Genomic DNA, 27,487 nt, shown 5'->3' with positions numbered 1-27,487 from the left:
ATTTAGATTATTTATGCCTCACAGGAGCTAAAAAATATATATATATATATATAAAAATTTTTTCTCCTATATAATTTTTGCTCACTCCTCCAGAGAGACATGCTCCTTTGGATATGTAGCTTTAAACATCCCCTGATGAGGGATCGAAATATGTCTACCATCCTAGCCAGCCTCTGTGGGAAGTAGAGTCACTGCTCTTGTTAGTGCAGATCAGGATGTCTGGGTGGCCAAGCAAACGAGCACCAGCTGAGCTTCTGTGTTTTACAGGCCACCAGTGGTTGGTGATTAGCCCACAACTGCTGTATTGTAGATGAGGGCTCATCACACTCTGCCCAAACGCTCCCCCATTTGCAAGCTGATGGAGTTACACTATGCATTGTTATCTCCTTTATGCTTGCTTCCCTGCTGCATGTGTGCTTCCCTTCTTGTTCTTTGACCTCTTACTGAAGCATCAGATCTTTTTGTCCTTACAAAACTGGAGGCTCTCATGTGACAAGTTAATCTGAGCTTGCGGCATGGAGGTCTTGAGTAGCTGTCCTAATGTCAGCACTTCTCTTTTATATGTTGTATGCACTCTTCCACCCTGGCTAGCAAGAATCAGGGTTGCAAAGGTGTAAGCTTTGTGATTGGATCAGAAACCGTGCACTGTTTTTAAGGTGATACCCGTGGTCAGGAGGAGTGCCATTACATGTAACTTTTTTTAAACACATATGAAAACAATAACCCAATTACTTTAATGAGACTGCTGGGTTTTTGTGTGGTACACCTGCTTCCACAAAGATTAGTTCTCATGTGGCTTAATTTCTTTACAAAGCATGAACTAAAGCTGGCACCAGAGGAGAAGGTTTTACTACTGTCATAGCCAATTCCTACATTATTAGTTTTTCAGGGGTTTTGTTTTTACTATTCTAAATATGCTATCATTTAAAGGTCTGTAGGTGTGTTTATGATGCTCTCAAGAGCCTGCCAGGTGCTGTAGGTCAGCACTCTGCCACTGCCTGTGCTAGGTCTGGCCCAAGCACTGCAATTCCAGCACTGTCCTTGCCCTTGCTCGCATCTAGGCACAGCCATGGAGTCTGACTGCTGAAGAATGGGGCCTTTTATTTGCAGCTTGCCAGAGTGAAGGTTCCTTTTGAAGTATAGAGATGGGTGAGATAACATTTGAAATCAGTATTTTGAAACTTGTCTGTCTTACCTGTGTCAAACAGGTAATTTACTACAAAGTAATTTGAGATGGGATTCGAAACCTGCTTATTGCTTTTAAGATACCCTATCATTCTCTGTCTCTATATACAGTTCACAAACAGTACAAAGTTGTGGCGTTCCTTTCATAATTTCCCATTTATTTTGTTTATTTTCGTTTCAGCTTGAGAAGGCGCTATCAAAAAAGCTGGAAGATTTTGAAGGTATGAATTGTGTTTAGTGTAACATATCGCTCATTTGTTCAAAATTACATCAATGATTGCTGAGTTTTATTTTTATTTCATCACCACAGGTGAAATATCGAGCTATCAGGATGAAATAGAGATTGAATTAGAAAACAGTAGACCGAAAGCAAAAGGCGTATTTGCAAATTTCACTAAAGATGGTAAGCCTATAAAGTCTTGTGACTACTTAAATCGTAATGGGTTCAGATCTTGCAGGCAGTTTGAAGTGTATGAACTTTATTGTGATAAATGTGATCATATATATGCTTACATAGTACAAGATCTCTATTGCATTGGGATTCTCTCTGCCAATTAGTTGGTTCATATATTGGTCTTCAAAACGACTACATTGTTCCTTACAATTACAGCTTGTTAATGATTTCAGTTGTTTTTCTTTCTTGCTGCAGTATAAGCTTAGCACTGGCACCTGAGAATGTTCCTTTTCATCACTGAAAGTGCAGTGGACCAGTATCTAGACCCTTCTGTCACTGAATCCACCAGCTGACTAAGTGATATGGAAGGGCTTTGTGCAGGTTGAACTGGCTATTTTTCATTTGTAATTATATCAGTAAGTAGCTGGCTTCTCTCTCAAAGCCCCGTTACCTGCCATAATTTTATAACACAATACTTCTATTTTAGATGATGGCTGTATTCACAAAAATGCATTTTAATAGCCAAGGTAATGAATTTGAAGAGCATCTGGAAACTATATGTTCATACATTGGACTAAAATACTGTGTATTCCTTCTACAGATTTTCTTTAACGATTTTTATTCTTTAAGTGAGCACCACTCTATTTATTTAGTTTCTGTAACAGATGGTATGCAATGATCTGTTGGGGCTTTTCTACCCTTACAGATTCTATAGACGATAATACCTCTAGCATATTTGGAGAGGAGGAGGCAGAAGATGAGGAACTGGAAGCAGCTGCTAATCACTTAAACAAGGACTTCTATAATGAACTTCATGAGAAGGATAAGTTAAAAAGAAACGAAGATGGGGAATGCAAAAATGGAAGTGAAGTCCTTGTAAGACCACCTGCGCTGGAATCCTTGCTCGGCCCTCTCCCCACTGCAGCTAGTCTTGGCATAACAGAATCCATAAAAGAGTGCATATCTGCCAAGGACCGGGAGCCTGGTGAGTAGGAGATCACCTCAGAGGGAAAACTGGACACATGCAGCCAGTTGTGGATTTACTGTGTAATTTCTATGTATCTTGCTGGTTAGTGTGGTAGCAATTCCATGAATCACTGTGATGTCGAGCTACAGGAGCTGTGAGGCTGGATGGGACCAGTGGTCTTGGTTGTTGATGTTGGTTGTTGGCATCCTTGCTCTTCAGAAAGCTGCAGGAATATCTGAAGTGACTAATTATTTTCTGAAGCCTGAGAATGTGTATCTCTTAGACGTGTAGATTTGCAGTCATATGATAGCTGATGGGCATATTTCAAGCCATGCAGTCTCAGTCAGGAAATTGGAGGAAGCAGATTCCTGTAAATATGACTGGGAATTAAAACCAAAGTATGAGAATTTTAGATCAAGGCAGACTTTCTCAGGAGGCAGTTTACTGGAGTCAGAGATGATGCATTCTGTCTCTCTGATTGAGAATCTTTGCAAATGGCAACTATTTAATACATTTGTAAGAGGAAATAACTTGTCTTTGGTGTGTGTTTTGGTGGTTTTGCTCCGTTTTCCTTAAAACTCCCAGATCTGTCTGTAACACATAGCTCAGTTTAGTACAGAGGGAGCAGGACTGATCAACTAAGGAAGCCAACTTTGCCAGTCGTTAGTGCAGCCAGTCGTCCAGGCAGGTTTGTTTGCTTTTTCTTATGTTTGTTTGAGCTTTATGGAGATGGCATTTTTTTAAATTCCCTTCACATCTTAATGACTTTGAGAATGGAACATATCTAAAGGGCACTTACTCTTTTCTTTATTGCACTTAATTTTTCCATTATAAGACACACCTGTTCAAATCTATTTTGTCACCTTACTTGGGGGTTGATGCTGCAAAACTTTTTGTTATCCAGACTGTTCTGATGCTAATTTCTGTTCAACAGCACCTACTTATAATAAGGTACTCCCTGCCTCAGTAGATGAACTGAATGCACTCAGATTCTTATTACGTTACTGTTTGCATTTCAGAAGCGTAGCAGGATGATCGCATGTTTGTATTTTGTACAAACAAAATCGTATAGAAACAGTCGAGTGGTTTTGGTTTTGTTTTAATTACAGTTAAGAAAATGGATAGTTCGTGGCTCATCTTTCTCCTGGAAATCAGTGGTTCATGTCAAAGAGAGGTCAGTAATGGCTAGAAGCTGTTGTTGTCTGGCTAGCCAATGACCTGTAAAAATGAGTTCCCAGTGATGGACGTTTCTCAGCTGGCATTGCTATTGACCGTTTTAATGGACAGGCTGAGGACTGAGTTTAAAGATGAAACTAAGCTGGTATAGCCAGCTATGTTCCTCTGAGTCGGGCTTCAGGCAGGTGGGCAGGAGAGTGCATCGCTGCTCATGCTGTGGCTTGTCTGCTCTTGGTGTTTGTTTTCTTTCAAAAGTGGAGGATGTGCCAAATGAAGTGAACTTCAAAACCAAATAGGTTTCAGTATGTTCAATCTCTTTTAATGCATCTGAGAAATCATTGTGGGTGTTGGAACAAGTTCTTATTTTTTTAACATGTTGTGAAGCTCATATGCCAAACGACTGTTCTGGTTTTATTTTGATTGTAGATCCCGCCCCAAACTTTTTTTTTTTCCTTCCAGTTACTCTGCTAATTTATTTTAATCGTTTAGAAGTTTTATGTTAAGTCAGATTCACTTTGGTTATGTCTGTACTGAAGGGTCGTTGTGCTGGGGTGTGGTTCCCAGTCCCCGAGCCCTTGCCACGTGGTGTCTGCATCATGGTGTGTGTGTGCATCATCCCCCTGAGGATGTGGTTTCCTTCAGGAAGTCATCTGGGTTCAGGAGCCGTAATGGGGCCTCGATGTGTTTTGGATGGTCAGGAACCAGGTCTAGCAGACAGGCTGGAAAGTACACCTGGCTTACAGCAGGCATGTTATTATGCAGAGCAAAGAAAACCTCTTGTTAAGATGCCTCCCTTTGGTCACCTGTGCATCTTAGCTCTGAACCCTGATGAAAACCAGCATAGATGTTTCTGGCACCTCAGGCAGCGATGCCTTGAGTTCTGCATCATTGCTCTGGGAAATTTGGGACAGATTTGTACCTGGATGTAGTATCTTCTTCTATCAGGCCAACTGGTATACTTGTAAAAACTAGACAATTTGCAGGTGTCTTCCAGGGCCCTTCTTAGAGTCTGAAGAAGAAACGGCAGTTTTCAAAACTACGTACGGGATGAGAACAGTTGTTCAGTTTGATCCAAGATGGAACAACTATAGATCATCTTGAAACAAAAGTAGTTCGTACCTGTGGAGGGAAGAGGGAAAGATATTTATCCTGTGTATTTGAACTCGGTTTAGTGCAAATTATATTGTGAATATCAGCTGGTTTGCTATGGTATTTCATGTTCCAACATGAACAGTCAAAGTCCATGGAGAAAGTAAAGAGTCATCATAACATTGTACCGTTAAGGTGATGTTTTGTTTCTTCTACACAGCCGTGTAAGTCAAACCAGCAACCTTTCCCTTCCCTCAGCCCTCTTCAACCCTGAGTCATCTTCCACTGTGTGAACCATCTGGGTCAGGTTGGTTTGGAGACCTTAGGATGATTTTGTATCTCCTACTGGGCTCCACATGTTGTTGGATGGGTGTATTACATCTGGTCAGTGCAGCGGTTGGGGACAGCCTGTGTGGTGCTCTGTGGTGAGGGTTCCCAGCAAACCCTCATGGTGATACACTGCGTCCTTGGGCCGGTGGCTCTTGAATAGGAGTTCAGCAAGCAGGTGTGGTATGTGCAGTGTTTGGCCTCCTTAAATGCAGGGTGTCTCCTCTCCCTCTCCTCTCTCTAATGATCTCTCTTCCTCAAAAAAACCTCAGCTGTAGGTACCTTCTTCAAAGTATTTTCATTTGGCTTTTGCATGTGGTAATTCAGTTTATAATTGCCTATATCAGCTACTTTGGGAAATCTTCCACCTTTGTGCCATGGGGGCTGCGGCAACAGCAGCAGGTTTCTCACAAACTGCTTATGCAGATAAGACTTAGGTGCAGAGCCCAAGTGTTAGAAAAATTTAGTGTATTTCTGCTCCACTTACAGTTGGTATTTGAGCAGTGTGAGCTTGTCTATATGAATGTTTTATGGAAAGCATAGTATTTTAGCAAATTTGCATTACAAAGAGAGCATGTAAGGTACCGGGTTAATGAGTCTGAGGCAGTAATGTGCTTAGAATAAACACTACATTTGACTGGGTTTTTCCTACAAAGTATATTAATTTGCAGAGACATTTAAGCTGAAATCTGTTTTAAGTCTTGGCAAACTGCTTCTTTCTAATTCTTCATGATAAAAGTGCTTTATAGCGAGATCGCAGTTTCAGAGATGGAGGTTGGGTACATCATTCTGTCCATTTTCCTGGCTGTGCAGCATCCCAGCATCCTCTCCACACTCTACGTGCTATTTCTGGTTCTGCAGCTTCTCAAAACAAGGCACCATTTCCTTCAGGAGACTGCCACAGTCAAATATCATGGACTTGGTTCTCAAGAGATAACATTCTTTGGTGTAAAATTTCCCTTTGCGATTTATTTTTATGTCCCTTTTATACTACCTCAAATAATTTATCATCTTTCTTGTTGTTTCTGTCCTTCTGATGTTTGCTGGCTGTCAACTTGTCATTCCCATGTCACACTGCTAGGCTGTACACTGTCCATTCATCTCTTCTTGCCACATAAATCAAAAGTTGTAAACTTAATTCTGACCAGGGCTAAAAGTGAGAAAGGTCTGATAATAACAGAGATAAAGGTAAAATACAAGGTGTAAGTTACCAACTGACTTTATATAACTTCCCGTTTGTAATCTAGGTAGTCTTTGAGACCTGATTTAGTTTTTGTTTTGAATCAAAATTCACATGCAGTCATTTAGGGCAGGAGTTTGAAATGATGTATGTGAAGTGGGTGGTAACACGCTCCTGCACGTCCTCATGAAAATGAGCAGCTTTTGCAGTGAGGATTCACTGTGCATGTACCATCTTGTGTTTGGTTAGGCACCCAGCTAACTGCATTTGCTGCTAATTTCACAAAGAATACATAACAAGGGGTTTGTGCTTGTTCACAATTAATAGTTTGCTCATTTATTGCTCCTTGTATTTATGCCTCCATTACTGCTGCAGGCATAATCTGACATGGGCTGAGTTTGAAAGATGTTACCATTGATTTTGGTGGGTGTTAAAGACCCCATGCAGACAGTGTTCATTGATCGAATAGTTGTTGTCCCTTTATGCCAGCGCTTTTCAATTTCTTATTCAAGCAGGATGTGAGAAGTGACTAAAGATGAAGTTATACAAGACAGGGATGAGCTCATCCTCCAGGGTCTTACTCTTTTCTTTCGGATTTCATCCCCTGCACCTGCCAGCTCCCACTTCATACTGTGTTCTGTCCTTGGGGCTTCCCTGATCCCTCCATGAGCACACTTGTCTCCTTCACCCAGCAAGGATTTTTTTTTTTTTTTTTTTTTTTTTTCCTGGCATCAGGAGATGGCCAGTGCTGGCAGCACTGCAGCCAGGGAAGCCTGCAGAAACGTGACATTTCTAGCAGGGTCTGAGCTGCTGTGGAAGGGGCCCGCAGGCTGAAAACAGTTGGAGAATGGCTGTTGGTGGTTGTATGTGCCAAGGAGAGCTGTTCACCCCATCCGGGATCCCAGCTTGGATTGTGGCATGACGGGGGGCAGGCTCACTGCTCTTGCTATTGCTGCTCCATCAACAGATGGGGGCTGGCACCCTCTGTGTGCTGGTTTCTTCTTCTAGCATCCTCCTTTCTTCCTCAGATTTCGTCTGAGTACATCAGTGCCAAATGTTTGAAAATATATAAAGTATACAAAAAGATATAATTAGTAATTATAGAGAACATTATGGAGCCCTATTAAATCGTAATTACTGCATACATGAGAAATAAAGCTGCTGAGTTTAGTGCTAATTGTGTTACATATGCAAAGTACACTTGGTCATCAGTGCAAGTGTGTGTGTCCCCATCCTGATCACTCTTCTTCTGTCTGCAGCTTCAACACTGCAGTTGCTTTTGTGGTTTTAAGCCCTGTCTGTGGAAACGGGCACCGTCTGTGACCTGCCTGGTGCCACCTTCCTTGTGTGATGCCTTCGGAGCACTTTGAGGGTTTGATCTTTGTCTACGTGTGCCTTTTGCTCACTGGAAAATATTTTCTGTGGCGGGACTAGATCCTTCCCAACTTTGAGATTTAACCAATAAAAACTTTGGTACAAACTAATCTTTCTAGTCTAGCCTCTCTATGCCTATGTTTGGCAGTCTTGATAGACTGTATCCCTGATTGAGCCTTCATTATGCTGTTAATGAGGTGTGAAGAGCTTGCTGCAGCCAGCATGGTAATAGGAGACCACCAGCTGCTCTGAATGCAGTTTTTTGATACCTGAAATCTTGGGTATGAATTACATATGGCATGACTATGTATGTCACCACTCACACACTAGTATTGCATGTGCATGTGTTACTGTAAAATCTGTGTATGCTTTTTTTCATGTAGGATCTTTGCATTTCATTAAAGGATGGGAATGCTATAAACTAGTTCCATATTCGTGCTTTTAGTAACTAGGAAGGTTAAGGGATGAAAACTAATCATATAGTTTGGCTGAAAGTTTTCCAAACAAATCTAGAGAGCAGTTTTGGAGAGAAACCTGCAGCTTGTTAGAGCCATCAGGGAGATAAATTTGAGTGAAAGCATAAGCTGAATCACATGAATACAATTTTAGAACATTTGTGGATGTTTTAGGAATTTTCCAAAGGATTGGTTTTTCAGTACAGACACTCCTTATAGGAAACTGTGTGTAATTTTTTTCAGAAATCTTGGTCAAAAAGAACTGCCCCAGAGTAGTGGGTGCTGTGGTCAAGAGAAGGTACTGGAGAGTAGGGTTTGGGTTCCTGGGCTGAACAGAGCAGACCCATCTCTTCAACCTTAGTTGGCCATGTTCCATGTGAAATGAATGCCCTTAGCCCCTGGCTGACCAGCCTGGCTGTCCTGTTACCCTGAATGTTCCAGGGGAGGAAGTTTCTTTATGCCCTCGTCCTCTTCCCCCTTCTTTTTTCTTATTTTTTGTTTCATAAAATTCTGGTCTGAAATGGGAAATGGTTTTAATCTATAAAAGCTTTTCCTGACTTGGATTTTTTTTTTTTTTTTTTTCTGACTCCTGCCTTATCCCAACACCTGAGTGGCAGTGGGCAACATCTCTTTTATGTCTTTAATTCCTCCAATAAAAGCATGACAGAAAATCAGCTTTATTTTCAATTTGAGAAGTGTAAAAGCCTCACATTGCTCTTTAATGAGGCTAACCAGCTGCTTAAGGCCTCATCCTCTCTTGCTTGAGGAAAAAATGGCAAAAACGCTGCTATCTCCTTTCTCGCTGCTTCAGCTGGCTGCAGGCTCTTTGGAGAAGGATGTGGCAGCAGGGCTGTGTCTCCAGTTCAGAGACGTGCAGCTGGGAGAAGAGGTTGTACATACCAAACCAGGGATCTGGTACATCATTCCATGTGTTGGTATTTGACATGTGTGTGCTGCTGCATCAGTACTACTTTTTAATGGTGCAAGGTAGAAGCAATCAGCCCGAGCAGGTTTTTATGCATTGGTTTCCCTTGAGTTGAGGAGAAGTCCAGGTCTGCTGTCATTTGCTCTTTCTAGACTTAGGGAGGTGGAAACGTCCTAGAGCACAGACCTGGGCAAGCAGGGAGCAGATGAGAAGCTTAGCTGGGGCTTTAGAAGTGGTTCTTTCCCCGTACCTAAATAGCAGAATTATGAAAACAGTCATTCCCTAAACACTAAGGGAGGGTTGTGTTTCATGGTTGACTTAGATGTTTTGGCATTTGTAGGCACCAATCTAAGGTTTTCCTTCTGTTGGGGCTTCTTTCAAGCCTTTCTCCTGTCTGTACTCCCTAGCATCTGAAAAGATGTTGGTTCTCTGTGTGGGAGATACTTTCGGGGACATTTATAATTGCTCTGGTCTTTCTGGGAGGTGATTCTCAAGTAACCTCTGAAAACATAACCATCTAAGGGATCCCTACCCCACTCCTAAATCTTTGTTGAAATAGACTGCGGTTTAAAACAAGACTCGCAGAGGTAGTGTTGGGGGTGACGATGCAGACACCTACAGGCACACAGGAAACCTGGCTAAAAACCTCCCTGCTATTATTGAGAATTATAGGATACTTTCTTTTCTTCACCTGCCAGAATTTGAGCCAATTAAATGCTCACTGTTATTTGGTTAGGTGGCCAGTTTGCAGAAGAAATGGACATTCCTGCCCTGCCCTGCTGCTAAAAAGGAAGAAAAGTCTTTCATCAAAAAACTCAACTGAAAAGTGACATTGTCCATTAGAGAGCTGCGGAAAGTGAAATACGTGGAGACTACTGCGACGATGTTAAATTTGCATGGAAAGCTGACTGCTCAGGAGGATGTTATTTGAGGAATTCATCACAGCATCTGAAATGTCAGGAGTGGAGGCCTGGGTTCAGTTCAGGGAGTCTTCATGGTCTCAGTTGTTATTGAGATTAAAGACTTAATAACCTAGGTCAAGGAGCTACGAGACGTGCCCTTGGAAGAAGGGAATACAGTACAGACAGATGTGTGACACTTGGCTACTTTGGGTTTAATATGATGATATAAATTCATGTGCAGTGCTGTGGTGGATCCTGACCACTTCGCGTTTGTCTTGCATCTTCTGAAAAAGCTAAAATAATCTCCATTTAGTACTTTATTTTCTTGCGATACAGGTTTGGCTGGTAAAGGCAATACCTGCAAACCGAAAATCCACAAAAGTAAACCCTTGAAATGGAATGCCGCCTCTGCAGGATTTTAATATTTTTGTGTAGCGGTGTGTTGTTTTACTTCTGTGCAGTAGTTTTGAATTTAGTCTGAAAAATTAATTTCTACATCCTCTTAAGGATTAACTTCATCACACCGCCCTCCATACTTGATCTGTTTTATTTGTTGGTCTGAAATCTGTGGGACTGTCATAGTAGTCAAGATGTGTACTCATGGGTTGGACTGTGGCTTGTGAGGATGACCCTTGTAATTAGGGATTTCGGATATGACACTACAGACTGTTGATGAAGAGAGTCAATAATTTAGCCTTGTATAATTGTAGTTTGACATTTTTGGTTTGCTAAATGCTTTCATAACTAAAATGGATGTATTATCCAATAGAGGAGTAATATTAATGTTGGCACTGTTGGCAATTAAAACAATTTTGGAAACTGAATTTTACTACTCCTGATTGCTTTTGAAATAATTTGTTTTTCAATGTTACTTTAGGATTGGTTCATTTATTAGGTCTTCTTTCTTGTATGACAATGAGATAATTGCTGTTTATTTTTTACCTTGTAAGCAATTATAATCAAAGCAGCCAAATCTAGAGTCTGCTTTGACCTGGAATTAGAGTGACCTGTCAACATGAGGCTACTGTAGTCTTCAGCTTTTCAATTTTTTTTTTTTTTTCTCATGTGCACTCACCAGAATGCATTCAGTAGGGCTGAAAAAGTGCATTTAGAGGTTTTGGTGGCCATTAGTTACAGTGCTGCAATTCCGTAGGAACTGGCAGGTAAGACCAGATTTGGGTTGGTTATTAATAACAAAAATTGTGATCTTTTATCTAGGATTGTGTGGACTGTGTCAAGAGTGTCTGAGGTGGCTGGACAAGGAGATGCTGGCAGGCTCTGTCAGGAGTAGTTGCAAATTAGGGGAGGAATTGCAAAAATTTGATTCTAGGGATTTTTTGCAGCTAAGTTTTGCAAAAAGGAAGCAGAAAACACTTTATTTTAAAGTCAACAGGTTATGGTAAGGCTCAGCTTTCATATTGAAACGTGTGTACACCTAAGACTGAAGAAATTGTTTTCTGTGATGAAAGACACGAACATTCCCAACTGTGCAGCAGAAATGAGGAAATGAATATGAAATGAGAGAAAGTAAATAATGAGGTTAAGTAGTACCACGAAAGAAATTCAGAGCAAGAACGAGGGCTCTTGAGATAGGTGTAAACACAGAAGCCAGAAGTAAACAGCTGTGCAGTGGGTGGATGGATACCATTTTTCAGCAAATTCACTACCTAAATGCCGTGTTTGATTTAGTTACGGTGGGGAAGCCACCATGTGCTCACAGATGGGATGGAAGTAAAACAGTGCTCTGTGACCAAATCGTTAACACTTATATAGGAGCAAAGTGAATGACTGATTTGGGAAGTTATGCTTAATGGTCCTTACTAATTTCCTGCTAAAGGTAAAATATGCAAATCCACATTACCATAGAAATCATGTATTGAAATGCAGCAACATCCATATCAGCATGAAATTGTGTCACTTGGTGGTGGTATTGTAGTCCATCAATGTTTTCTATTAAATAAAACATACTTCAATGAGAAGTTGCTTTTCCACAAAGGCTCTCTTTGCACTTCAAGACCGAGTACTGCTTTCCGTGCTACCACCATTGTCTCAGGGCTCTGTAGCTGCTGCAGAACCAACACAGAGCTCCTGTGCTAAGTTCTTCTCCAAGAGCAAAGATAAAATCCCTGTTTTATGCTGACCTGGTTGAATCTGGCCTTCGTTTGGAGCAGGTGTGTTGGGATATGTTATTGTGGGTGCTGCTGGCTGAGGTTAAGAAGTGTCTCTCACCTTGCTGGCTCATCCCCCTCTTATCTGCTGGCGTAACCGCACGTGTAGTTGCCTCTCTCACCCGGGTCTGTCAGAACTGTCACAGGCTCCTGCAGCCATTTTTAATGACAGGGTCATTTTGCCAGACACACGTTAGTGACGCCCTGACCTGACAGCAGCAGGCGGGAGGCAGCACGGGGCTGAGTCACTGGGGGCAGCAACCAGCTCCCCCACTTCACCTGGGCTTGGAGGTGTAGTTTGGACCATACCTTTGCTGTGGTAAAGAAGATACATTTTGGAGGCTGAGAGCGACATTCATGACTCCACTGAGGTATTAGTGCTGGAGAGGTTTTACGATCTATCGGTCAACGGGAATGGACAATTTCAAATGTGCTGTTGCCCGTGTTAATTTTATGTGCAGGGTCTTTGTACTGGGAGTAAGGTTGATGCTTGAAGTTCAGCTCCAGAAATGCAACGCTTAGAAGTCTGTGAGCAGTGAAGAAGCTTGGTTTAACAAGGTAGGGAGGGAATTCAAAAAAAGGTACACTGAATTCTCTCCTGAAAAAGCCTTCTTTTAAATTTAAGGTATTGCTTTACCTTGACTTTCTGAAAGCTCACATCAAACTTTCTTGCCTTTGAAAGATTGATAAAAACTCTTGAAATACTTTGACTGAAACAGAAAATTTAATAGTGAGACGTTTTGAAAACGGAACGATGTTTGTGGGCAAGTAATTTAAACAGGTACTAATACAAAACAGTTCTGTACTTGAAAGGATACAATTGGTGTACACACACAAACTGGGTAGAGTATCACTGGGAGCAATAAAATCTAGGAATTCTTCATACTGCTTTCATTGCAAACAATTTTTATGGTATGGTCTGTAAAGCAATTGAAATGCAGAGAGCTGGCACATCACTAGATTGATAATTCCTCCTGCTACTTACAAGTTATTCTCGGTACAGATGTCCCCAATTCTTTCTTTCTATCACATTAAAGTTTCTTGTCTGCTTCAATTTCATGCCTGCCTCAATCGTAACATTTTTTGAAACTGTCCCTCTAATTTTTTTTTTTGTCTTTAAAAGTTTATATCATATGAAATCTCGCTGCTGGTTTTTTCTCCTAAGGTTTACACTTAAACTTTTAACAAGCTCATTTTTAAGAACAGTCTTCCTTGAGAGAGCACTTGGATGATCCATCAATAATTATGTAGTAATAAAGCAACTGTGTAAAAATGGCACCTAAGTGCCAAACAGATTGGTTTGCAGAGCCACTGACAAAGACGAATGTTTATTACATTTTACTACTTTTGGTTCTGAAGATGCAATACAGCTATTTTCTTTTTTGGCGTAAGCTTCACAAAAAGTAATTTCCAATTGTGGAATGTTTATGATAATGAGGATGTGTAACTAGGGAGAGTCCAGACTGACTTTTAAATACCAGCATGAGTTTGCAATGCTGCTAATGTAGAAAAAAACAAAACAAAAACAAACCCTTTTTTTTAAAAAATTTTTTTGCTTAACAGATTTTTTTAAGCAGTCACTGGGACAGAACGCACAAGAAACCTTATCATGTTATGTAGTTACTCTTCTGAATTAATTGCTATTATATTAATTGTTGATTCCCTGAAATTTGGCAGTCTTCCTCATTCTCCTTGCTGCATCCAAAGATTTATACTTTTAATTTTACTACAATATGGAGAAAAATGTAGTGTCTAAAAATAACACGAAAGCCTGAAATTGTTGTTCTTGTTTACTTTCTTTTTTTTTAAGTGCCAGAACAATTAAGGCTGTAGGTTAGATGACTTTGTGTTGTTCAAATCTGTCCTCTTCTTTTGGGTAAAATGTGGAATACCATAATATATAAGTTTTCATGGCTGGTAGATGTGCAGTCATTTTGGTCAGTTGAGCTGTTTGCTTGCAGTGTCACCACAGTGACGAAATTCTCTCTTGGTAGCAGCTGAGCAACACCTTGAGAATTAGACTTTTGTGGATGCAGCCGTTGGGATCCCTGCCTCTGCAGCCTCCGGCACAGCCTCCTGGTGCTCCTTCCTTGGATTCCCCAGGGTGATGCCAGTGGCTATGGATCCCTTGGCACGGTTGTGCTGGCTGCCTGTCAGTGCTGTCCTAGCTATAAAGTGCTTTCATCGACTTGCAAATCTCTTCTGGGCAAAGGCCAAATGTCTCAGGTTCTCTGCTGTTGCTTGCCAGAAATAATGACTTGGCCTTATCTTGAGTCCGTTACGCCCAGTTTAGAGTGAGGGTGTAGTGGGTCCTGCTCCCAAAAGTCCCTTGTGTGGCATGGCTCCAGCTTCATCTCCGTGGTCTCTGGGGGCAATGGCAGAGTTGTCCACGTGCTGGTTCATCTCAGCAGGAGGTGGGAAGCTATTTCACAGACAAGTTTGCTGCCACAGCCCTCAAGTCTCTGTGGCAACTTCTAGCTACGTCAGCAAACGCTTTCAACCCAGATCATTCATTTCAGTTGGCAATCGTTGACAGTAATGTTCCTTTGCTTGGCTTTAATTTAGCATTTAAAGATTTTTATGTTGATTTTGATGGCGTGAAGGGAATATCATGGGAGTGTTTTGTCTGGACTTTAGTATTCTCTGCTTTATCTTGCTAGTAAGATTTAAAATCTTACTCTTTCAGGAGACAGGGCTTTTGTCTGTGCACCTTGCTAGCTCTTCTCTCATCATTCCCTTCTGTTAGCCCGTTATTCTGCCTGTATTTCACTGCACAGTTAATGATGCTTAAGTCCGCTGTGGAAAGAGTTTACCTAGTTAAAACTAACATAATAAAGAACAGTCCATCCTAGTCTTATCTAAAGAAGTAAAATAAATAAAATATAAATATCTATTTCATAGGAAAGGTCAGTAGGTCTGAATTTGAAATGATGATCTGGCGAGTTGGGTTTCATTTTGTAATGAAATAGTAAAAAATTATCCAGAGCTTGTTTTCAGAAGATAACTTTGGTTTAGTTAATTCAAAATAAATACCCCCGATTTCAGAGAATATTGCATGTAATGCTGAATGTTTTTAAATGAATCGATACATGAAATGCACATCCCTTTCTCCAAATGGGCTGTGGACATGTAGTGGTATTTCTGAGAATTGGTGCCATAATACAGTATGTTATGTGAACTTAGATTAAGCTTCATGGGAAAGTGTCGTCGTTCAGTTAATTAAAGAAGAACAACTTTAATACCATGCCATATGCTGTAAAATAAAACGGGTGCATGGCAGAAAGTGTCATGAATCCTTTTAGTGTACGTGAGACTGAGACATGATTTGTGACTTTGTTCTTGCCTCTGCAATACCGTGTTAAGTAGAGGCCTAATATATATAAAGAAATAATTAATTACATGTGGATGTGGGACCTTATCTTTTCCAGTGCTCTCTTTAAAAGGTGTTACTAGTCTATCTGGTTTTCAAGACTTACTAAAATCTTTCCAAAGTCTTCTCTTCACTCTGCGTCTAAGCAACATTTAAACAGGGTCCTTTGTGCGCCTGTAATGTGGAGAAGACTGGCAGATTGGTGAGAAACTGTAAAATGAGCAATACATAACCTAGCTAAAATGACATATTAAATATAGTCCTGTTACTATATAAACTTTATATACAAGTCAGATGTTGAGATTAATCAGAATGACAGGTTGTACAAGCATATGGCTGGCCTTTCTGATAGCCATTAGCTTGAAAGGCCGTCTTTGAAACCAGCTCTATTATTTATAGGTGAATCACGCTGCTGGGCTTTGTCGGGAAAAGGTTATTTCTCCAGCTCCACTGAAACCTCCTGAGCACGGAAGTGCCTTTTTCCACTCTTCCTGGAGAATAAGATGAATTATTCTCCCGGAACTTCTCCACAACTTTCTTCTTTTGGAAAGTTGTGGTGTCAGAGGGCATTCCAGTGCTGTAATGATGAATCTCAAGCATATGGAGTACACATGCTAATTATGCTGCACTTATGGTTCAGTCTATCCAAATGCCAAGGCACTGGGGCCTCGGAGCTGCTGCAGGCAAAATGTTTAAAATCCTTCACCACTGTCTACTGCTCATCTGGGAAAATGTTTGCTGCAGTCCCTAAAACATCTGGGCAGAGGAGCAGCAAATGCATGTCTTCTCCAGGAGTGTGCTGCAGTACGTGTGCTCTCTGCAGCAGGATTGTGCTGCAGTTTGGCCAGGTGACCAAGTGAGCTTGCTGAGTTCCACTGTCACCTGGAGCCACCCAAGCAGTGCCTGTACTTTGCAGAGATCCTTATATGCTTCATATAGTTTCCCAAATTGATGCAGAAGTGCCCTAGTCCCTGGAGCATGTGAGCTTATACACGAGATCTGTTTGGGTCAAGAGAGAGACAGTGAAGTACTCTACCACCTACCTGTTTCTCAGCCATTAGGCATGGTCAGAGAAAAAAAGATAGCACTTCATCTAACATGAAAGGGCCCAACCTCCATGATTTTTATTTAAAAGCATGATCTGTGCTGGCTGTGGCCATCTGTTGCATAATGCAGTGATGTTCTTAATGTGGATCAGCATTTCTGTAGCTGCTGCCTTTTAAGAACTCAAACCCATGTCTCGTACTTCCAGGTTTGCAAACCCCAACGGTGGTCCTGATCTCGGAACCAGTCAGGACCTCATGTGTGTGATCTCTCCCAACTCCATGCCTCTGGTAGTCCCGGCAGCACAAAACACTGCCTGGTAGCTGCTCTGAATCCGGCCCCCATCCACCACGTAGAGGCTTTCTCCTTTGGGCCAGGTTCCCACCTAACTGCTTTGTTTACAAAGCTTTTGCTTCTTGCAGGGGAACTTCTGCTCTTGCCTGTTATTCTACCACGGTAATAATAAATAATCAGAATTAACTTTTATCTTCTTTTTCCTTTCCTCATCTCTGTAATTCCCTGCTTGCTATTTCTCATTAGCAAGGAAGGAAGAAGCTGGGTAACAAAATGAGAAATTCTTACCTGATAATTTTCTTTCACTTAACAGCTTCTCACCATTCAGCCCACCCAGACAGTGCAGTAAGTGGCCTGGATATAAATTGAATTTTTTTCCTTTAAATAAAAACACAGGTGATAATTTCATACACTATATTGTGATGTCTTAATGCCAGTAATTGCCTGCTGAAAAACTTCTGTAGTCCAGGTGGCTTCTGGTGGCTGGTGCTGAGCTTATCACCCTATCTACCATAGACCAGCTCTGGACCTCAGAGGAGAGGGTAGAAGTTAGCCCACCTTTGCCAAGAGATGGTAAGGGTGATTAGAAGAAAACTGTAAGTGGAAAGTTCAACTTGTTCCTCTTTCTCACTTGGCTGGGTGAGTTATTTTGCTAGAATGTTTATAACCTGGAGCAGCTCTTTGGTCCAGACCACAGTTCTGGGAGCAAGAGAAAGACTGCTTCTTTAGTGGGAGAGCTGACTTAGGCCAGGTGGCCTTTGTATGCCCAGCACTGGCCTATGTCCCTGTCCTGGAGGTGGGGAGCTGAGGGTTGGGAGTGCAAGGGTAAGCGTGGTAACTCTGATGTGGCCAGAGATGTGTTGGAGTGAAGCTGGGCTCTGGTTAGCATGACAGTTCAATTGGTTGTAATTCTGCTAAAGTAAAATTGCTCTAAATTTGGGGCCATCATCTGAGCCAACCATGACTTTTCAGTGATGTCCTAGCGAAATAGGTTAGCTTTGCTTTGGAGTTCCAATCAGTCAAATTAGCCTTAGACATTATGTATTGTGAGTCTCCACAAATTTTTCTTGTGTCTTTGTGGCTTAAAAACGTGTGTATGTATGGCTGTATACATGTAAAATCTTTTGTTAGTGGGACAGAAATTGATTCACGATTGTAAAAAATGTAGATAAAAATAATCCAAGCAAAATTCTAGGATCTGCTTTTAAGTTCTCCGTAGTTCAGAGCTCCCCGTCTCGTTTTATTTGGTGTGGGGAGGGCGGCACATTACAGGAGCAGATTTACTTCTCAATAAAACATATGTCCTTCTGCTGGGGTGACTGAGCACCAGCCAGACAAGGATCCTGAGCTTGCAGGGATGGACAGCAGAGCATTTAGCGCCCACAGCAAGACCTGGCTACTTAACCGGCAAGCTGCAGTTGCAGAAATGATGCTTCAGCACTTAAAAATTAAACCAGCTGTTCCCTTTATGGCTGGCTTGGGTGTAAAGTGCTCTTGCTGTTTTACATAGTGGTCTGGCAGCCCAGAGAAAGTGAGCTGGAGCCTGATCTGAGCCCGGCTGCCTTTGCTGTTGGCTCTCCAGGGCGTTGTACAGCCCTCGCCCTCTGTAAGAGATATGGCAGCACTTTGCACTTGCGGGGTTTGGAGAGGGGAACTGATTAAGATGCTGGTCAGTTCTTCTCCCTGGCCTCTCCCTTTATATAAACTGTTACTGTTGGATACCCCTGCAGAGATTTTAAAAAATGCAGAAAATACAGGCCAGAAGGCACCAAAAAGAAGGAAGAATGGGGGAAGGGAGAGGAGAGAAAAGATGCCAAGAACAGCATAAAAGGCAAAAGAGGAAAATACTGCGGGGAATTGGTTATCAGATGATCAGAGCAATAAGTAGGGGAAATCTGTCTTTATAGTCTCCATTTTAAAAACTTTTCAGCTCATAACTACTCAGGCAGGAGGGGGTAAATATGTGGATGAGCGCTGAGATATGAGTGTGTTGCACCTTTGGCTGGAGCTCTGTGATCGGTCTTGGCATTGCTAGATGCAGAAATCATGAGTTGGAGAAGACTTGTGTCTGCGCATGGGAGCTTGTACCATTTCTGGGCTTTGGAGCTGAAAAACGTCATTTGTGGTAGCTAATTAGTGTGTTTCCAGGTGAGTATTTGTCAAGTTGATCCCTGACGGTTATGGGTTTCATCAGTAAAAAATAGCTTTTGCCATATTGTTGAGAGCAGCCGTCCTCTGAGCAGTTGGTCATGGCAGCAGGGTTGTGAGCTTAAAAAAGAATGATGAGTTGCATCAAGTAGGTTGCATAAAGGATGCTCTTTTTCACTATTTTCAAAGGGTGTTGGGGGGGAAACATGAACGTTATTCCACAAGAGGAACATCTGCTGCTGGTTTTGAGGACAGTGTCAAGATGTTCTTCAGTTCAAAAGCTTAACTTTCAGCTGTATTTATTTTGGGAGGTTGAAAGGATTTTTTTCTTAAGGGCTTTTTTATATTGCTATGTAGTTCAATAAGCATGAGCTTACCTTTAAAGAAAAATCTTCAGAATGAGAATAGCATTGTTTATTGCTGGCCTATTTTTGTACTACCTGCTTTAAAAAACATATATATTGCACGGGAGAATTTCTGGAAAGAATGGAGTGATTAATTGTTTTTCTGATTAATTAGTGTTTAAGTTAACAAGTTTCCATGTCTATGAGACTAGTGGCATAACCTTTAACTGGATATAAAATGCATGGATATGCTTTGGTTCAATCCTCTGTGGATTGTGAGGTGAAACAATAGCATTTGTTTCAGTATGGATGTGCTGCCAGAAAAGCAGCAGGGTTGTTGGTGTTTTGTTTTTTTTTTTTCCAAATTGAAATTTAGTTTATAAAAAATGTGTTCTGTATCTTAAGAAAAGTTCTGTGAGAGATGATTGACTGTAGGAAAATCTTTTCTCGTAATTCATTCTCATATACCATTAAGCACACAAATTTGAAATTCTGTTCCTGTGATGGGATAATTGTTCTGTGGCCACCGTACGAAGGTGGCTAATGTGGGAAGGCTCTTTGGTGTCAGTCAGCTGCTGCAGGACAGATATAACACCCAGAGCTTGAATCTCAGTGTGAGGAAATAGAGATGCAGGCACTTAATAAAGGTGGGTTTGTACTTCTCTGTGGGTTTAAGGAAGAATCTTGTACGAGAATCTCCTTCTGCCTACAGTGATGTGGACAAGCCTGATGCAGTGACTGTGAACCAGCCGGGGATGGTCCCAGTTCTTGTTCCTCTTTGCTCTGTGAGAAGGTCCTATTTTCAGCAGATGGGGGTAGGGAAAGAGCTAACGAGCTTGTACATCCCTGCTTCTGAGCAGGCTGAGCTTGCACAGCCGCTCTCTCATGCTGGCCGTAGTAGATTATGTAGTTGATACATGGAATTCCTGTGGTTTTATTCGATCAAGTCTTTTCCCTCTTTGCTCTTCCTTTGCACCTTTTTGGGCTTTGTCTCTGTACTTCTACAGTCCCAGCACGTGGAGTCGGCTGGTGGGTGCTTTGCAGGGCCAGGGCTGTGTGTTCTGGTGCTGCCGGGCAGCCCGGCGCCGGCCGGCGATGCCTCCCACCATCCCTTGTCAGCAGGAACAAAGGTTTCTGGGAAGAAGGGGCCTCACTCTGTGTGGTGTGGTGTGTTTGCTTTCTCTGAGGGAGCTAGCAGGCTGGAAACTTGGCTTCGGCTGGAGAGGACCCTGTAACCTTGCCTTGGCAGAAGGAAATAATAAAGTGACAGACTTCATTTATCTTTCTGCTGTATGCATGGCCTCGTGTGCTCCGTATGCCGTCAGACCTAAATCCTGGTGTCGAAGTGGCACTGTGAAGGAGTAGGCTGTAATTTTCAAGGTGGCTTCAGGTACAGTAAAATAAAAAACGTTCTCACTTAAATATGAAGATGCACATCATGCATTTTTGTGACCTTATTTTGTCAGTAAGTGCAATCAATTTTGCTCTGTCCTTACGTCTTGGTTTTGTGTTGTACTTCTGTTATGACGACACATGATGTCGTTGCCAAAGGTGACCGGAGGGAAGCGGAGCCCTTGGCAGCCGTTGGGTCTGTGCTGTGGGATGGAGGCACGGTGGGGCCGGCTGGGATTGCACAAAGAGACGCCTTATCTGGAGCAGTGAGATCGGCAACAGTTTAAAACTGCCAAGATAACCTCCCAGCCTGCTCCAGAGGCTCCTCGCCCCATATTACTAAAATTTGCAGTGTACCCTGCTCGTGCAGCCCGGCGGACTCTGCGCACGCCGTGATGTGGCGGGTTCGTTTGTGCACCCATCGATCCCCCTGCACTGCACTTCGTGCTGCGCTGCTGCTGCTGCAGCATTTTCACATCCATTTCTCTTCCCTACCTGATCGCCGCTGCCTCTCCCCTCCCATTACCCACGTTTAATGACTGTTCTCTTCACGCCCTTCTGTAAATCGGTTATCTTCCCCTACAGATGGGTTCTTGTCCCCTCTGATCAGCTAATCAATTATATTCTGGTACGGTTGTGCCGTGCCTTTTTTGACTCTAAGCTTCCACCGTCCCTCGGTGCTCCTTGCAGCTCCCGAAGTGGCACCGGCACTGCTGATCAGATTTAGCTGCCAAAGCATTTCTGCCCCATCGGGTTCCTCCAACGATCTGCCGGATCTTTCTGTGGCTCCCCTTGGTTTTAATCCCTCCCTGGAGAGCAACAGTCAATCCCACTATTTCTGATGCCCCAGGCTCAGGTCGATTGGTTTGTTGCTTAAGGATTTTTAGTGAAAAAGCCTCTCCCAACTATTTTCAGATTTTGTTTTCAGATTTAGCCCTGAAGTTTTTCTTAAATGCTGGGGGTGCTTAGTGTCTGGTTTTATTCTGAATAGATGGAAGGGTTCTTTGTTTAAACTCTTTCAGCTCATCAACTGCTACAATACAGTGTGACTGAGGGTGTATTTTCTGCGTGGGACCAGAGCACCAAGTGCCTTCTATTATATCTGCTCCAGAGGATTTCCTGGGAAGTGTTCAGCCTCCATTTCTGTCTGTAAGGAAATCCTCTTATCTGGGCAGAGCAATAAATAGTGCTGCCTCCTGTAATAGAAACAGAAAAACACATTCTTCACATGGCTGTTTTTAAAAATGTGGGGTTTAAAATATATCGGCTGGAATGATTCTTCCGTAATAAATCCCCATAATAGCGTGCTATGTATACATTTAACTAGCTGCACAGAGGTAGGGAGAGGGGGAGACGGTGTGTTAAAAGAGGGTTTAGCATGCATTTAGTAATGACAAGAACAGTAAATAATCCTGCAGGTTTACAAACCTAATCCCCAGTGTCTGATTGTAGCCCTTGCATCTACTAGAGTCGGTTGGAAAGGCATTAAAAGGCTGTAAAGAAAGGGCTTTTGGGGGGTTTTATTTTTAAATATTGGGGGAGCTGGCTGGGTGACTGATGGTTTTAAGTGGCATGAATGTAGTTGATTCAGGACCTTGATGGAAAGCTCTAGAGGTGCCCATCCTCCTCCTCCTGCCATGGAGAGGTTAGGTGAAGATGGAGTAGGCTGCTCCTTGCTGCCTCGCTCTACTGTCTTCCTGATAGTACTTTCATTTAAGAACTGGATTTGTTGGGCTGGGGGATGGGGTGTTTTTTAACGCCCAACTTAATTTTTTGCCTGTGCCCTGCAGTAAAGTGGTTGTTTTTCTTAACAGAAGAAATCCACAATGTCTAAGAGCTGTGCCACGTGACACTACTGCTTTTAAAGAAGCTTTTAAGAGGTTGAACCAGATGTTGGCCACATCTGTGTTTTTACTTCATCGAATATTTAATTTTGACCCTTTTATTAAAAGAGAAAATGATCATTTAGAAATTGTTTTGAAAAGTTTAGCAGCTGGGAAGATCTTTCTGGTATATAAAAAAGCAAGGGGTTTTACTTTCCATGCCCTGGAGTGAGCTGTATAACATCGAGCAGATGGATATTTATGGCTGGTAGGGTCTACTCCTGTTGGAAACGATTGCCATGGAAATTTTCAGATCAAAATGGATGTATTCTGTTTTGAATTGACATTCTGTAACAAAATATGGGGTTTTTTTTCCTCAGTAGAAGTGTTAAATTCAGGATTTGGAGGCACCTTCTCTTCTGAAAAGCCCCTTGCATTTAATGAATGCCTATCGCCTTGGCAGGAAAGAGGATGACTTGCAGGCAGAAGGATATCCTGCAATTACTCCCTGTACTACTGTTACGGGGTCTAAGAAATGCTTATTACATATAACTTGCTTCTGGATTCTTCTCTGCAATTTACCAGTTGGAGAATGAGTTTTTCTTCCCCATTGCTAATTGATCCAGTGAAAAAAACCTGGCACCTAATTCAGTAACAACTTGTATTTAAAACGACATGTGAAATTGTTCATGGTGCCTGAAATTACATCATTTTCAGTCTGGCCTGTTAGGGCTGTATAAGCGAATAGACACCTACTGTACTGTGGCATATTAAATTTTAAATCTCTGATCCAAAAATATAGCAGGGTATAGGAGGAGAGAGGTGTTTAATGATGAATAAAAGCAGTGGCAGCTTGATTTCAGTGGGATATTTTTATTGCTCTTAACATGCTATGGCAGTATTTACAGCAAATAATTTTGGGATGTAATTTTATGTAAAGTTGGGCAGTGATGTAAGTAGTTATGTCACCACTTCAAAATTTTGAATTTTCTAGTCCACAGTTTTCAGAACTCATGAGTAATTTTTGAGGTTCGCTCCTTTTTTTCTTTGTCCCTAATTCCAAGTCTGTGTAGATAGTTGACATTTTAGTTTATCTGGTGCAATGAATATGGAAAAAAACCCCAAGCCTTTATTTGCCCAGATAAACAAAATTGAAAGTTGGGGTTTCTTCCCCCAAAACCTTGAGGAAACAAAAGGTAGATAATTCAATGAAGGGGGAGGCCATCCCCCCTTTTGTCCTACAACTTGGCAGTTAAAGTACTTATCCAGAATACAGGAGACTCAGTTTGAGTCCCATTTCTGCACAAACTCCTTCTGACCTAGAAGTCAGGTTATTCTGACCTGGGCACACCCTTACACTCTGCTGTCAAGCTGTTTTATTTTGTGTAATGAAACTTTCCTTGGACCCAGGTGGACAATCTCCTGGGAAGGCATCTCAGACACTAGACTACAGTATTAACTCCTTTCCTCAGTGAATATTTAAGTATTTTGCTCACTGGAAATTTGTATCTCAGCTCCAGCAGGTGGGATGTGTAGTGCTGTTTTGTAGTATACTCCGGACTCCCCTGGGTGATGCAGCATTTTGTCTCTCTGTGCTTTGCATGATTATGGTTTGCTTAAAAAATTCTAGTGAGTTATATTAAAGATGCAGCAAACCACCATGATGTATTTTTGTCAGCTTACTTTTCCTCTCCAGCCTTGAGCCAGGGTGTACTTTGCTGTGTCCTTGGGTCACATCCCTGCCTGCCTGGTAGCGGGGTGCCCGAACAAGAAGCTGGTGGCCCTGGTGCAAAAGGTTCTGCTCTTCTGGTTCTGATCAGACCAGAAGAGAAGCATACGTGCTGAACAATTATATATCTTTTACACTTTAAAAATAATTTTTGGGAAAAAGGTTGTAAAGTAAACATGTGCCTGGGACTGAAGTTTAATTAATTTCTAAATGTGACAGCAATGAGAAATGTTCCTTAAGGCCTTTTCAATCATATCAGCATCAGATTATCTGAACTGGTAAAGTTGGTATCACATTTATTGGGCAATCTCAGGAAAAAAAAAAAAAAATCAAAGCACAGTGTAACGCTGTTCCTTGTGACAGGACATTTTCTTTGGGGTGAAACCTATTTTGCATGTGATTTGATATGGAAAGTTTAAAACTTCCTGTTGGTTGTTTTGGTGGATTTTGAAAAGGCATTTGTAAGCGCTCGGTGCCAGATACCAGTAAATGTTGAGTTGAGCAGCCAGACCCTTTGCACCACCTCAAGAAGCTCAGCCTTTATTCCTAACCAGGTGTTTTGGTTGGATTCCCAGCCTTGTCATTTCACAAACTTCAGGCAACAGGCTTAAACACCTGAGTATTGCCAAGCAGAACATCATTTGTGTCTCCTGGGAATGCTTGTAATTCCTACCTTGGTTTGTCTTCACCCTTTGGGGCTCCTCAAGCTTCAAGGCTCCACATTGTCATAACCTGCCGTTGGAAGCTGCCTTCCCCTCTGCCGGTCCAGCGCCACGCTGCTCCGGAGCTCTGCTCCGCGAGGAGGCACCAGACTGGGGAATCAAACCATTCCGAGGTCTTGGTTTGGGGGGAGGCTCATCCCCAGGACTGGGGAGCAGGAACTGTGAAGATGCCAAGCTGTGCTGCACCGTTTTGGTTTTAATTTGTTAATGTGGATTGTTGAAACTTTATTTATTTATTTTTCCTGCAAGTAAACTGGTTAGGTCATCTCTTGTCTTGATTAGACGTAATGGAGATGACCAAGAAGATTGCTTCATTCCGCAGCATAAGTCTTTGTTGAATAATTTGTTTTCTTCTCTACCTGGACTACATTAATAGTGTATTACTGCTGTACATTAATGTGATGTGGAAAATCAGGTTTTGCTGCTGTACACTGTGCCAGGCCCAAATTAAGCCTCAGTTCTGTGCTGTTACGCCTTTTGATGGATAAAATATTAAAAAATTTGTTTTCAGAACAAGTCTTAATAAATACAAAACTAGAAAAATTATAGTGAAACTGCAATTACAGAAAGTCATTATTGTTTTACATTTATCTAGACCCTTCCCCAGCTTTTAAAAGTTATTCTAAAATTTGGAAATGTTTTAATAATTCCCATTTTACGGATAGAAAAGCTAATACACATCTTTTTGCAGAACTGGTCTAAGGTAAGTGGTTCCAATAATGACAGATCAGAATCAAGAAGAAAGCCATGGTATGGCTGTTGGCATAATGTGTTATTCACTGGTCCAAGCTGCTTCTGTGAAAACAGAAAATATTTTCTAAGTCATAATTTACAGATAAATTATTAATCTATAGGCTCAGACACAGAAATTCATGATACGATGAAAGAAAAATGGTCATCTTTTTAAACTGGTTTTCCCAGCTTCTTGCTGAACATTTGTGGCTCTAAATTAAAATGGGGAAGAAAAGGCAACTGAAGTGTCTGACGGATTTTTAGTACTGAAGACGACTGTGCTGGTTCCTGAATTTTAAGTTAATTCATTGTAGTGAATCTGTGTGTGTGTATGTACCCCCACATTGAAAATACCAACATGTTAAAGCTCCAGGGTGAACACAGAAGGATGCAAATCTCTGAAGGATGATCATTAAGTGTAACTTTACTGTAGAACTTGAATTGCGATAGATTTTGAACAAACATCTGCCTGATTAAAATGTGCTCTTCTCTGCAGGCGAGAATACAGGAGATGGTGAATTGGATCTGAGTGGGATCGACGACAGCGAAATAGATCGGGTAAGGTGCCCTCTTGTCCTGTGTGCCTCTGCATTTGGGTATCTGAGAAAAGAACCATTTTGTCTGTCTGGTTTATCCTCTCCCCTCCCTGCCTCTTCATTCTGATCTATAGAGAGGTTCGAGTGATTTCAGTGATCGGAGATCAAAACTAATGTTCAAGCAAGCCTGTGAATTTGGTGTTCCTTGCCCAGGTTATATATATATGAGGCTGCTGCTCTCACTGTGCTGGAATAATTATGTTTTAGAATGTCTTTTATTCTGAAGAAGGACTTTAAAAAGTTTGGTGGAGCTCTAAATTCATTATTTAATTAAAATATATTCACATAGGAGGCTGCCATGGAAACCAAACTATAAAACCAGCATGTACAGCTTCTGTGTTCTTTCAAAGATTTCTGTAACATTTTCTGGATTTATTATTATTTGTGTGGCAGCAAAAGATACCATCTAGCCTGAATATGACAGACAGACAGCTGTGGAAAACAGCTTGTTGAAGGCCACGCAGCAGGTCAACACTTGAACACGTGATGGAGTCTGGCTCTCCTGGCTCCAAGGCCTGATGCCTCTGCAGCCCTCACGCTGGTTTAAAGTGTGATTTGAACAGATAATGCCCATGCTAAAAACTCCTTTTGGGGTACAAAACCATTGAGAGCAATGAGGTTGCATGGGGGTTACTGGTCTGCAGAACGTTGTTGGTGATGGATGAAGGAACAGGAAAATGCTCAGCTTGACTTCAGCCATGAAGTGGGTTTTGCTAGGCTGGGCATTTGGAAGGGTCTTGTGAATCAAGTGGACGGTGGTATGGAGGGAGTGGAGAGGCTGAACGTCTTCAGTATAGCTGGTCCATAATTTAAACAATTGCACGGGAAGAACAAGTGAATTTTTCTCTTCCTCCTAGGCTCTGTGATGAGGTCATAACTCTGCTTTTATGACCTCATGTTCATTTCCATGGCAGTAGGCTGTAATATTGCAAGCCCAACATTATGAACTCTCTAAAAGCGTAAGAAAGATGAATAACTGAGCTAGGAGGAAGCAAGTTTTAATATTATGGCCTACTTTTAATAGAAGCAGATGAAAGAATGAAAATATTGGTCTGATAAACCAGGACTTACACAGCTGCTTGCTTGCCTCATTTGCCCTCAGAGGAACGACCCCCCCCTGCATTAGTTTCATTTGACTGGAGTTATTTTTC

At 41.8% G+C, this 27,487-nt stretch overlaps 1 protein-coding gene across 1 annotated transcript in view; it reads left to right on the top strand.

Annotated features, from left to right (window-relative positions):
• Positions 1-27,487, top strand: part of BRF1 (BRF1, RNA polymerase III transcription initiation factor subunit) — a 160,523-nt gene that overhangs the window by 85,604 nt on the left and 47,432 nt on the right. The window contains exons 8-11 of the mRNA XM_026849030.1: positions 1,367-1,406; positions 1,496-1,588; positions 2,286-2,564; positions 26,237-26,298. Coding sequence (XP_026704831.1) covers positions 1,367-1,406; positions 1,496-1,588; positions 2,286-2,564; positions 26,237-26,298 — 474 coding nt within the window. The remainder of the gene's footprint in view (positions 1-1,366; positions 1,407-1,495; positions 1,589-2,285; positions 2,565-26,236; positions 26,299-27,487) is intronic.

The sequence above is a fragment of the Athene cunicularia genome (genome assembly GCF_003259725.1).
Source record: "Athene cunicularia isolate RWA chromosome 5 unlocalized genomic scaffold, athCun1 chr5_part1, whole genome shotgun sequence".
Classification (NCBI taxonomy): Eukaryota; Metazoa; Chordata; class Aves; order Strigiformes; family Strigidae; genus Athene; species Athene cunicularia.
This window is presented reverse-complemented; position numbering and strand designations above follow the sequence as displayed.